Source organism: Orbicella faveolata, unplaced genomic scaffold, assembly GCF_042242905.1.
Source record: "Orbicella faveolata isolate gen_17 unplaced genomic scaffold, um_ofav_v1 contig_36, whole genome shotgun sequence".
Classification (NCBI taxonomy): Eukaryota; Metazoa; Cnidaria; class Anthozoa; order Scleractinia; family Merulinidae; genus Orbicella; species Orbicella faveolata.
In genome coordinates, this window is record NW_028301565.1 from 9,947,847 (window position 1) to 9,959,661 (window position 11,815).

The following is an 11,815-nucleotide window of genomic DNA, read 5'->3' on the forward strand; positions in this document are numbered from 1 at the left end:
TGAACACTATTTCAATTTTTGTTTTTAGAAAGAAATATCACCGAATCTCCGATGTAAGACTTGATGCCCTTAAAAGTACTCGTTATGGTCATCAGATAGAGCACTGACTGCTAATGAGATTTGCATTTCTGGGATCGGCTGAAATTAGCTACAACGGGTGCCTGTTATTAACCGGGAGAAACGATGAAATGAAAGCAGAAGGTTGAAAACTAGGAATTCAGTGATACTTCAACAACGTATCACTTGTTTCGGTTGGGGATTCTTAGAGGGATTTATTACGTTCATTGATTTATAGCTCCATTGTTAGTCCTCGTTTGTAGGCACACCCCTCAGGAATTTAGCATTGAACATGGAATGAAACTTACGTCGGATACTGATATGGGTATTTCTTTTTTTTTTCACAAGTCTATGGATCTCGCCATAACATTGCAAGGTGAAGAACTCGACCAGTGTTTTACCAACACGGACCTCATACTAGTTCAATAATATAATTCAGTTATGACAAAGATTACAAATCTTTTTTTTTTATTTATGGCTAGACTGAATTTATACAACTGGTGTATGATTACAATTATCACTATCAACTGGAATCTCATAGATCTTTCTACACACAGGCGAACCAAAACAATCTGACTTGTGACCTTGAATTAGTTGGCTTGAATTATCTACAATGCTCACGGATGATACAAACCGTTGCTTTATCCAAACATTTTCGAAAAATATATTTTAGGGCCTGTTTTTAGCCCGTGTTGTAAAACCACTATAATCTTGAGATTTTTATTGTTACAAAGGCAAAATAACCAAAGTTAGAATTAGTTTGAGAAATTCTATTTTTGACAGGTAAATGCCTTTTGGACATACTAATATAATACTTATCATTGCATTTACAGTGGTGCACTTCTAAAACAGGCCACCAAAATAATTTTTTTCATCATTTTTTTGACATGTTTTCAACAACTTTCTTATGGCTTCCATTCAAACCTGGCAAATCCAAAATTATGAAAAGAAACGTAAGAGGTGGAGTTGTCGACTGATCAACAGGTTACATGATGCTTGATATTTTCACCATACCTAGTTCATGCATTTTGATTAGCTTATTTAAACCAAGGAGGGTGGCCACAGTTAGTCATGCACAACTGTGACTGGGTTCTTAAAACAAAGATGAAAAGTTCTGTCACTCTTTTGTCCCTTAAATCTAGATCCAACAAAACTATTCACAGACAACCCAGTGATTTGTGGTTCATTTAGTAAAAAAAAGTGATGACATATTTTCTTCAGCCTTTGAGCTTGGGCTAATTTGAATAAGCTGTTGTAAATGTAGAATAATCAAAACAGTTTCAGACTCATCCTCTATTTACTTAACTATTACTTATTAATACATCTGTGAAAGAAATACTGATAAAAATTTTAAAAATCTACAAAATAAATACTGATTATTCTCATCCTCCTTAACTTTCTGTAGAGGTCTTCATCATCACTGTCTTGTTCTTCTTGCCCTTCCTCTTGTTCTTCTTGATCCTCTTATCCTTCTTCTTCTTCTAACTCCCCTTCCTCCTCATCGATCACATCATCTAATGCCTCTAGGTATGGTTTGGCCAGGCTATTAAAAATATGGAAAGGGATTTACTTCATCAATGGACACCACAACATTGTGGAAAACTGACACTTTCTGTGAGGGGACCCATTTCTTGAAACTTCCTGGCTACACAAGGGCTTGTCAACTTACAGGGACCATTTTCAGGCTGCTGTTTTGGGACCAAAGCACCAAACTACCTAATGAAACTGAAATCAGATTTTAAAAAGAGCTTTGGAATTATAATCTAAAGTACAAGAGGGGTAATGGTGGTAAAGTCTGCATACGAGCCAAGTGGCCCACCAGGCCGGAGCTTATCCCGGTTTCCTTAGCATGAAGCGACTAGGAGTATTTCTTCTCCCCCCTGGATGGGACGTTAGTTCATCACAGGGTTACCCCAGCACTAAATTCGCCAGTACCCATTTATACACCTGGGTGGAGAGAGGCACTGTGAGAGTAAAGTGCCTTGCCCAAGAACACAACACAGTGTCCCTGGCCAGGGCTTGAACCCAGACCGCTAGATCCGGAGACGAGCGCACTAACCGTGAGGCCACTGCGTCTCCAGAGTACAACAGTAATATTGCTGTAATTAAAATTATAAATAATTATGCATACTGCATTTCTATACCTAAACAAGAAAACTAGTTTTTGATTAACATGATGAAAATGGACTTCTCTATAAACTCACTTCCTTCAACTTAATGTCTGCTAATTTTTCATGCAAATAGCAAACCACCAGTTGTGATTGCAGTTACCCGTCTCATTCTATATAACAATTTTTAATTTGGTTTCAAAATTAACTTGCATTTGGGTTTGCATCACTATCCTCTGTCTTGCATCCTGTACTTTCTTTGTCGTGTTGTTTGTAATATTGTTACATGTAATACTCTGGTTCTGGTTTCAAGGCACTTCAATGAAAACTGTTCAGACATCACTTACTTCCTGTATGAGATGAAGTAATGAAGAACATGTCATTTTTGGTCTGGGACTTTGATGGGGATTCCTGGACAGGCCCCCAGAGGAGCTCCCATCTGCTTTAAAAATTATATCATTAGGCTAGCAAAACTTACCCAGTAGTGCCAGTCCCAAACCCCACATTAGAATTTAAAATCCTTAAAACTCATAGTCTTGTTGTTATTGGGATAAGATGTTCTAGGTTCCGAGCTAGTGTGTCTGAAACACCTCACAAGATTAGAAACCACAGATTTAGGAAAGCCATTCCCTAACAGGAACGTTTTATTTCACATATACAAGAAGCCTGGTGCAACAAGGCTCTAACCCAACCAATTTTGGGAGGCCAACGTTTATTCTGTCCAGTGTTTGTGTGCTTCCTATAAATGTCAATGGATGTTCTTTTCAATGAAATGTCCAGGAAATGGACCATGTCATCTTCAAATTTGTTGACCGTAAAACATATCAGATTTATTTGGTTTGTCCATCAACAGCATATCTTCAAAATAACGTCCATAAAACTAGTAAGGCCACTGTCAAGCATTTTATGAACAATATCACTTTTGAGTTCTGTCATGATAAAAAAAACAATGGCCTAATGAAGAACCCAACAAAATGCCTTCAATTTGCTTGTTGAGTGCTCTCTTAATTAATTTGGTGTTAATCAATTTATGGTCACTAACTCCAAAGAAAACAATCTGAACAACTGTCAGGGCTTGCTGTCAGGGCTTGCAAACTCCAATTCCTCTTAGAGTGAAAACAAGTTGTTTTCCTTCCACATCTACATGGGAGAGTACCATATGTGGGTGGTGGTGGTGGTGGTGGTGTATCAAGTTGTGTTTGACAAAACCTTTTCATTTTTTATGTTTTCGCATATAGCAATATAAAGGAACTGGTTTTTAACTGTTTAATAGCAAACCACTTTATATTTAAAAAGTGTCTGTTATTTTTAGTTAAAGTTAATTTGGCTAACACTTCCTTTCTATTTAAATGTATATTGCATGAAAACTGTGATCTGGTGGTCCTGGATGCAGTTTGAGTTTTTCTGTAATTTTGAAAAGTGAAGCCCCACTGTTTGTTATTAATATTGTATCAAAAGTATAACACCATTCTTATCATGGTTATTCTATTGATTCCATTTCATCATTACTTAAGATGGCTCTGCAGTTATTCTGGGCACACTCACCCATGTCAAAGTTTGGGGCTTTGAAGTGTTGGCTAAGAAATTTTGGGAAATATTTTGTCTTTCACTCAGTGATAATGTTACTTAATTCCATTTACTGGGGATATTATTTTTATTCTTACTGGTGTTTGACTGGACCCCATTTTTTGAACAACAACAATACCAGTAAAAAACTTTTGCTGGGCAGGCATACTTTTACTCAATATTATTTCTGGAACCAGCTTATTTTGACTTAATAAAAACCATGCCCAAGTTTCGGGGAAATCACTTGAGCAGAAGTTCAGAAGTATTATGGTCAAAGACATGTAAACTCAACTCTATCAATCACTGAAATTTTCTATATAATTGACTCTCATTTCTGAAACAAGCCATGAACCCAAATTTTGTAAGAAGCTTGCCCCAAAGCTTGCTAAATCAAGCTGAAATTTTCTCATGAGTGCTAATGGGCAACAAAAGTCTACTAGGTAGGCAACTAAAAAGACACAAGGGGAACCAACAAAAACAGAACTAGTTACCCAAAGGGTACATTAGCAAGAAAGTTAGTGTCCAACATTAATAGCTGTCAAGCTCATTCTAAAAGCTTTGTGGCATGCAAAAGTTTTCTTTGCTCTGTCTCCTCGACTCCTCAACCTCTCTTAATTCATTTACATTTGTTGTGCCCCAAACCATTGCAGGAAAGAAAGTGAGTGCTTTGCAGGCTGTAAGTATACAATCATGTAGAATACAGTAGGGGCAATTTTACATGTATGGTTTACCAGTTTTGTCATTAAAGTGCTGTTGGTTACTTTGTAAATGGCACTTCAAAAGTCAAGGTTGTTATTTCCTAACACAGAAAGCTCAACTTCCTACAAGCTGTCTTGTTCACAGCTTTTGGGGTTTTAAATAAGAGTCACAACAAAGAATAGAAAAAATATGTGCACTGTGAAAAATGCTTAAGTAACTACATATGATATGCAGATATCTTCTGTGTAACATGCAGCAAAAATTGATTGTATCACTGCCATACATCTATACCTTAACCTATAATATACCACAGAACCTCCCAAACTACCGGTAAGTTGAGGATTTTATTTTATATCAATTTTAAAAACAAAATTATTTTGTTCTATGGGTTGTTGACTAGTTTAATGGATACACAGGGATATTAAGCTATGCATCAAAGTGGTACTGTACGATCACTTCTTCCTTAAGATTTTGAAACTCCATCTACTAAACACTCCCTGTGCTAAATTTTAAGCCTTCATACTGTAGCAGGGATGAAAAGGAATTAAAAATTAGAAACTGGCTAATTTATCCAGGTTCCAAGATGTGTTTTGAAAAATAATAGCCAAAACTATAAGTTGGCTTTCTCTAACACATTTGGTTTGCAATGTTCTTCTTAGTATTGCTGGAGTACTTAGTGTACAAGAAAAAACTCATAAGCTAACCAGACATTGAAGCATAATATAAGGACATAAGCCCTAAAATTCTTGAAAAAGTGCGGCCATTACAATTAAGACCCATTACGTAGAGGTAATAAAAAAAATGAATTATTTTGGCAAGACACAACTCTAAAAAAGTTATCAACACATGGTAACTGATACATATAATAGTAAGGGCTGATGCTCACCATCCCTAGTCCTTTCTCTACTAAGATTTTCTTTGGTTTGTGTATGTTTTCCCTCATCCAACCCATGATAATCATGTATTACTGCAAAAACAGAAATTCAAAGCATTATTATTAAACACAAAATCACACAAATGCAATTATATTTTAAGTTAGACTGACGGTTTTAAAATAACATACAGCCTTGTAGATTAAAAGCTGTTCCTCAGTAAAGGGAAATTTAAAAGACAACAAAATTCAATCAGAAACAACTGCAAGAGTATGACTATCTTATCAAGACCTAGGTTTTTAAAGTCTATTTCAACTGACAATGAAACCAAAACAGAACAGACTGAATCTCTAGTGGCAAAGTTTGGCTGGTGAGAACTACATCATATTTACCAAGTGATAAAAGACATCATTGAGAATAAAAATACAAGAAGATAAACAAACTCTTTTCCCCTCCTTTAATTGTTTTTACACATTAAAAGAACAAAAAACCCAAGTATCCCAAAACATGAATAAATTCTCTACAAGATAACAAGAATGGCAATGTTCCTCACACAAGAGCTGGCACAAAGAGATAATGGCAATGCCATCTCATAAAGACATGACAAGGCATTGGCATGTATCCCTATTATGTACTAATTGGACCAGCCGCATAGAAAAGGAAACCTAGGCAAGCACTTCTTGAAGCAGCCTCACATGATGACTGTATACACTGGATGTCTACTAAACATTGCTTCATAACAAACAGCTTAAAGGAAGCCAGTCAACAACAGAGGAAAAGAAGAAAAGAAGGACAATTACAACCCGGACATTTGCTGGTGATTCCTTAGCACTACATTGCAAACCCATCAAGTGCAGAATTTTGCACTTATTCAATAGCATCCAAAACAAAATCATTACTCGTGGACACAAATTAAGACCTTAAAATCCAACAACTTGAGGAACGCTTTGTCATGTCATTTGGATTATTTTAGATTCTTTTGCATAAGTTGTTTATTATGTTGTTCCTTATGCTCAAAATGTCATGTATGCCTATCAAAGTTCATCAAAAAACTCTACCTTCCCGCCACCGCAAAATGTAATGTGGAGTGATAAAATAAATGAATAGTACTATTTATAAGACCTGGCAAAATAGGGTAGACTGGTACATCATATCTATTTTGCAAGCATGGTGACCTATTTTAATTTATTTTTAGAGACTGGCACTTGGTAGGGAACATTCAGGGAAACATATTGTACATTTGTTTTCATGATTGAGCCCAGGAGATTACTTCAAGCTTACTTTAAAATCTGTAGAAAGTCAATGTCAATACTGATAGATGCAAAGAAATATCAGACAAAATAAAGGCTCGAAAGTTCAAACTGTCACGAGAATGGTAAACTTGATTTCTTGACATTGAACTAAACTCAAATTTCTTGAACTGTAACCAATTTCAATCCTTGCAACCCTGCACTTTATTTCAAAACTACTGTTTTTGCTTTGCTCTATAGCATTTTTTATCCAACTAAGCTGTATATTTGGTGGTATTTGGCGATACAAGGTAGTAATAAGCTGGGTGAAAATTTGCTCTGTCGGCATGACAGCGTTTCTTTATGCCCGTGACGGAGGCAGATCTTAATTGCAAAATGCAAAACACAACGGTGTGGACTATACAAACTAGTGCCAGCTTAGTTCGTGCCGCTTGAAAGCAATGCGACCAACAATACTTAGATTGCTGATGAACATGTCGAAATGGCTTCGTAAACTTGAGCCATTAATTACTCACTCCATTACTACAAACAACATAATACAATACACCACACTTCACAAAGCTTCTTACCAACAATATTAAGCTTCAAAGGCAGCTGTAAATGTGTTTTGGAAAATGCAGAAAGATCAGACAAAACACACTCACGATAAAAATCACAATCGATAGCTTTCACCTGGTAAACACCATCCCGTCCCCTAGTAAAATAATCTCAGAAGACACGATCACAATGCATTTTCATTGGAAGAAACAACAACACATACAATTGGTCAAAAGGTGTTAGACATGTCTGCCACGCAGGACGAAAGTGCAACGCTACACAATGAAACCGTGGCAGGGGAAGTTAAGTTTTAGGTTTCTGTACATAGAATGTATCATAAACACGTATTGCTGTACATCGTGGATGTACCAGCATGCAGAAGAGATCTGAGTAAATTATTTCTATCCAATCACGCAAGTAAAATCATACTCACGGTAATTACGTAGGGTAGACAAGCTGCACTGCATTCATATCAGAACTAGCATGAGTAGCACTTTGTTTGGTTTTGCTTTATTTGAGAATCACAAAGGAATTATTTGATAAAAATGCGCGTGTCATGATCAGTCAGCACGCGTGCACATCACATGTCTCATCTGTAGTCAAGGTTTAGTATATCATCTATCATCATCTTTTATTTTTTCCAAATTTTTCTTGATGTTGTTGTTGTTGCTGCTGCTATCTGTACCTTGCATTGGCTATTTTTATACGATGGTCCTCGTTAGACATATGAAGGGTTTTGTGATCAAAGCCCGTTTTTAAAACTAACCATGCTACTGCGTGACGGTCAGAGTTCAACGATGGAAAAGATACAACGGGAACCGATTCAAGCTGAATCGAATTCGTCAGTATGCGTTCTAGATATTGCTTACTTCATGTGACTCTATAATATATGGTACATTATACTGTGTCCGAGGAAAGCCTCCATGCAATGACTATCAATAACCATTTAATCACGTCATGTGATTTTCACTCGCAACCATTATTGTTTATTGATGCATAGGAAGGTGTTGACATGGGAGTGCTAAACAAATGATTTCCACGAGTACGACTTCGATCAAGCCAGTACCAGAAATAGAAGTTTCAAGTTTGTACTGATCATGTGTTTTGTCAGATGACTTCGACGCAGGGGTACAGTTAATTTTAGGTGCAGCTCACGGGGCTAACGACGTTCTGCTCCCGAGCACTCCCCTCGTGATGTACTCTTGTCATTAACCGCGTGTTTTAGAATTGAAATGATTTTTGAGAACATATCCTGTTAAGACCATTCATAATAAGTACCTACTCCTTATTTGAATTATTAACAACTCCCACATTTACAATCATTCATGCAGCAACCTGCTGTTTACTCTTTAAATATGCCACTTAATTTCTCTGCTCTCTATACTGAATTTCTAAAACGTTTTCCAAAACGTCAGGCTTAGATCTCTACTATTCCAACTGTGCTGTTTCTCAAATGATTTTCAGGTCAAGTACAGTACATGTATATGTATGTCATAAATTTACAATCTGTTTCTTGTTGTTTAGTAGCCAAACAAAATTGTTGGTCGTGATTAACCCAACCATTAATACACTGGAGTCTACTTACATGTACAATGTAATTTAATACCTTCACTTAGAAAGAGTTATTTAAATCACAAAAATAACTCCTGTTAACCACATGGATAAAGACACAGTCACATATATGGCACTGTTTTAAGATACTTGTTGTTTTCAACATTTTAGCAGTTAAGAAAGATTCTCCATGTACAAACATGTAGCAAATATACAAATGTAGCTGCTGTCAATCTTTGACAGCAGGCAACAAGCAATGTGAATTGCCCCACCTTAATTTTCCCATTACTGCTTTATAACTTATAACAGGTTGCCAAAGCAAGGTCTGATCAATGGGCCTTCGACAAAGTTGTGTATAAATTGGAATTTGTTTTTATTTTACACCTGTATGTTAGAACCTGAAGAAATCTTTAACAGCAATACGATGATGTAGTAAAACCTTCTCCTTATATCACTTTCTCCAGTCCACAAACTTGTACTTGTATTGTGGAATTTACAGTTCCAAACAACACACCTATCTGACTATCTAGTCTACTCAGTAGCTTACCTAAGCCATACATGACTTCGCTGTCTTCCAGTGCACCTGTCATTTCATCGGCACCTCCACTTCCCCTTGCCTTGCAGTAGATAACATTAGGGTTACCTTCCCAATGTGCTGCCAGCATCCTGTAGATTAAACAATACGCACATGTAACACTCTGAGCTGTAAGCATGTTGCAATTAGGTCAATCAAAATCAAGCTTAGATGGGCTAGCTTGTCTTCAGTGGGTTAAATATTAACTTAGAAGATGAAACCTTTCATTTAGCATGACTGACTGACTGAATGATGGACGGATGGACGGAAGGACAGACGGACAGACTGACTGACTGACTGACTGACTGACTGACTGTCTGACTGTCTCACTGACTGACTGAGCAAGCTGTTTTTTTCCCGACTAACTGCTATAACTCCTTCTTGCTAGTGCTCACTCCTTAAAGATTTCTGCTAACGGGAAGCATCAAGAAGGAGAGGAGGGAGTGAAATTTTTCCCCAACTTGAAAACTAGCCATACTATTTTCCAACTGAGTTAAAAAGATCCTCCTTGATTTAAAATTAAAGTTCCCACTTTCCCAGCTTATTTTTCTGGGGCAAGTATCTGACAGAAACAACAAGGCTCTAGTACAGTCATGTACCTGTATATAAAGACTGCCTTGTTCAAAATGCCAGGCGAAGAAACTCAACAGAAACTTGACATTTTGTGAACATGTTAAGTAAAAACTTTAATTTAATAATTTTACTTTTATGAGGTGATTTCTTTTAATATGGGGTCATGCAACTCTTTTACAAATTATCCTTATGGCTTATTTTTTGTTGTTGTTGTTTGTTCGTTGTTATGTAAATCTGCCATTAAATTGTAATAAATAAATAAATAGATAAATAACTGACTACATGTATTTGAATATTTTGATAGCTCTTGAATCAATCATTGAAAGCTAAGTTGTATAGCCCTTTGTCAAAGCCATGACAAGAGCAGAATACTGGTACTAATTACAACAAAATCACAAACAGGCAGTAAATGTAATTAATGCACCTGGATGGAACATTACTTGTAAGCAGTTGATATAAAAATGCTGACTATGATGTGCCTGGAGGTGGGTTTTTGCAGCCAGTGAAAAGGAAGCAAAACATTACATCAGATAATAGATATGATATCAATAATTATATATAACCTTAAATCTGCATATACAAATAATCCCAGAACAGGTAAGCGTAAGCTTGTATCGTTCGCAATACCCATGTATAATATTATAAATAATAATAAAAGATTTGTCACGACAGTCACGCAATCTGCTAACTGTAGTAAGCTAAGATTGCATTTTTTGAGTGATTTTAACCCTAACCCAGCGGAAATACGTGATCTTTCCGCCCTAATTAATCCAAAAAAAAGTAATGGCAAAAGTATCATTGACAACAAAAACGACAAGCTTGTTACTCACAGGTTATTAAAGGCCCATAGATTGTATTATGCTTGGGTGAGTATATTGTAAAGTTTCCTTACCAATTCGTAGGGGACGCATCGCTCCTCACATCCGACAAGGCTTGCTTGAACGAACCTTCTTCCCTTATTTCTACTTGTGTCGACATATTTTTAAGCTGGAATGGTACCAAATCAAAAACTCAAAGGTTGAACAGATGTCCAAAACACAGATACAGCAAATTGGAGTAAAATTCACGAGACAATTCATTCGACGGAAAGATCCATATGTTTGTGGTTCGTCGAAACAAGATAGTGTTTAAAACAGTAGTATTGTGTCCCGATGCATCTCTTATGAGCAATGAGTAAGAAGCTCGACGAAAAAATGCCTAGAAACCTAACAACTAACCGAGGCTTTATCGTGGAATGCAAGGAGTTGAAAAGGCAAACAAGAACACAAAACTGAAGGCGTTATCAGCGCGGGACCTGGGACAAAGAAGTACAGCGGAAGTCAAAATGTTCGAACACTCCTCTTCGTGACTTCTCTTCCGGTATGTTATGTGACACGTCTGTGTCACGCATATTTCACGAAGCCACTGTAGCCTGCATACAGACCTCCACTTTCAGTCCGCGTGCATAGCAGGCGTCTACACACGGGCTAACGTTGCGCGTAGACGCTCTTTGGGCTAGTTCCCCTGACTGAACGTCTGCGAAGGAGACTACAACTACCAGCGAGTGACTAAGCACGATCTCAGTCTAGTTAGTTTCTTTTATAATAATAATAATAATAATAATAATAATAATAATAATAACAATAACAATAACAATAACAATAACAATAACAATAACGACAACGACAACGACAACGACAACGACAACGACAACGACAACGACAACGACAACGACAACGACAACGACAACGACGACGACGACGACGACAACGACAACGACAACGACAACGATAACGATAACGATAACGATAATGATAATGATAATGATAATAATAATAATAATAATATTTTAAGGAAAACGACCACTTTTTTTAAGTTTAAAAAACATGTTTCGACAGAACTTCTGTCATCTTCAGTTGAATGAATGATTACAAAGCAAGTTGAATAATAAGTAGGCAAAAATGCTAATTAAGACAAATAGTAACAACAGAACGTGAAAAGGTGTAAATTAAAAGGATAATTTTAGATTTACATGGTGTAATTGCTGAT

At 36.6% G+C, this 11,815-nt stretch overlaps 1 protein-coding gene across 1 annotated transcript; it reads right to left on the reverse strand.

Annotated features, from left to right (window-relative positions):
• Positions 1 to 508: 508 nt before the first annotated feature.
• LOC149102241 (uncharacterized) lies at positions 509 to 11,098 on the reverse strand. Its single transcript, XM_089275138.1, has 5 exons — positions 11,005 to 11,098; positions 10,680 to 10,774; positions 9,188 to 9,306; positions 5,317 to 5,397; positions 509 to 1,600 (listed from the first exon to the last, which is right to left on the reverse strand). Exons 2-5 carry the CDS (start codon positions 10,763 to 10,765, stop codon positions 1,581 to 1,583), a joined length of 306 nt encoding a protein of 101 aa, XP_089131264.1. The 5' UTR covers positions 10,766 to 10,774; positions 11,005 to 11,098; the 3' UTR covers positions 509 to 1,580.
• Positions 11,099 to 11,815: the final 717 nt, after the last annotated feature.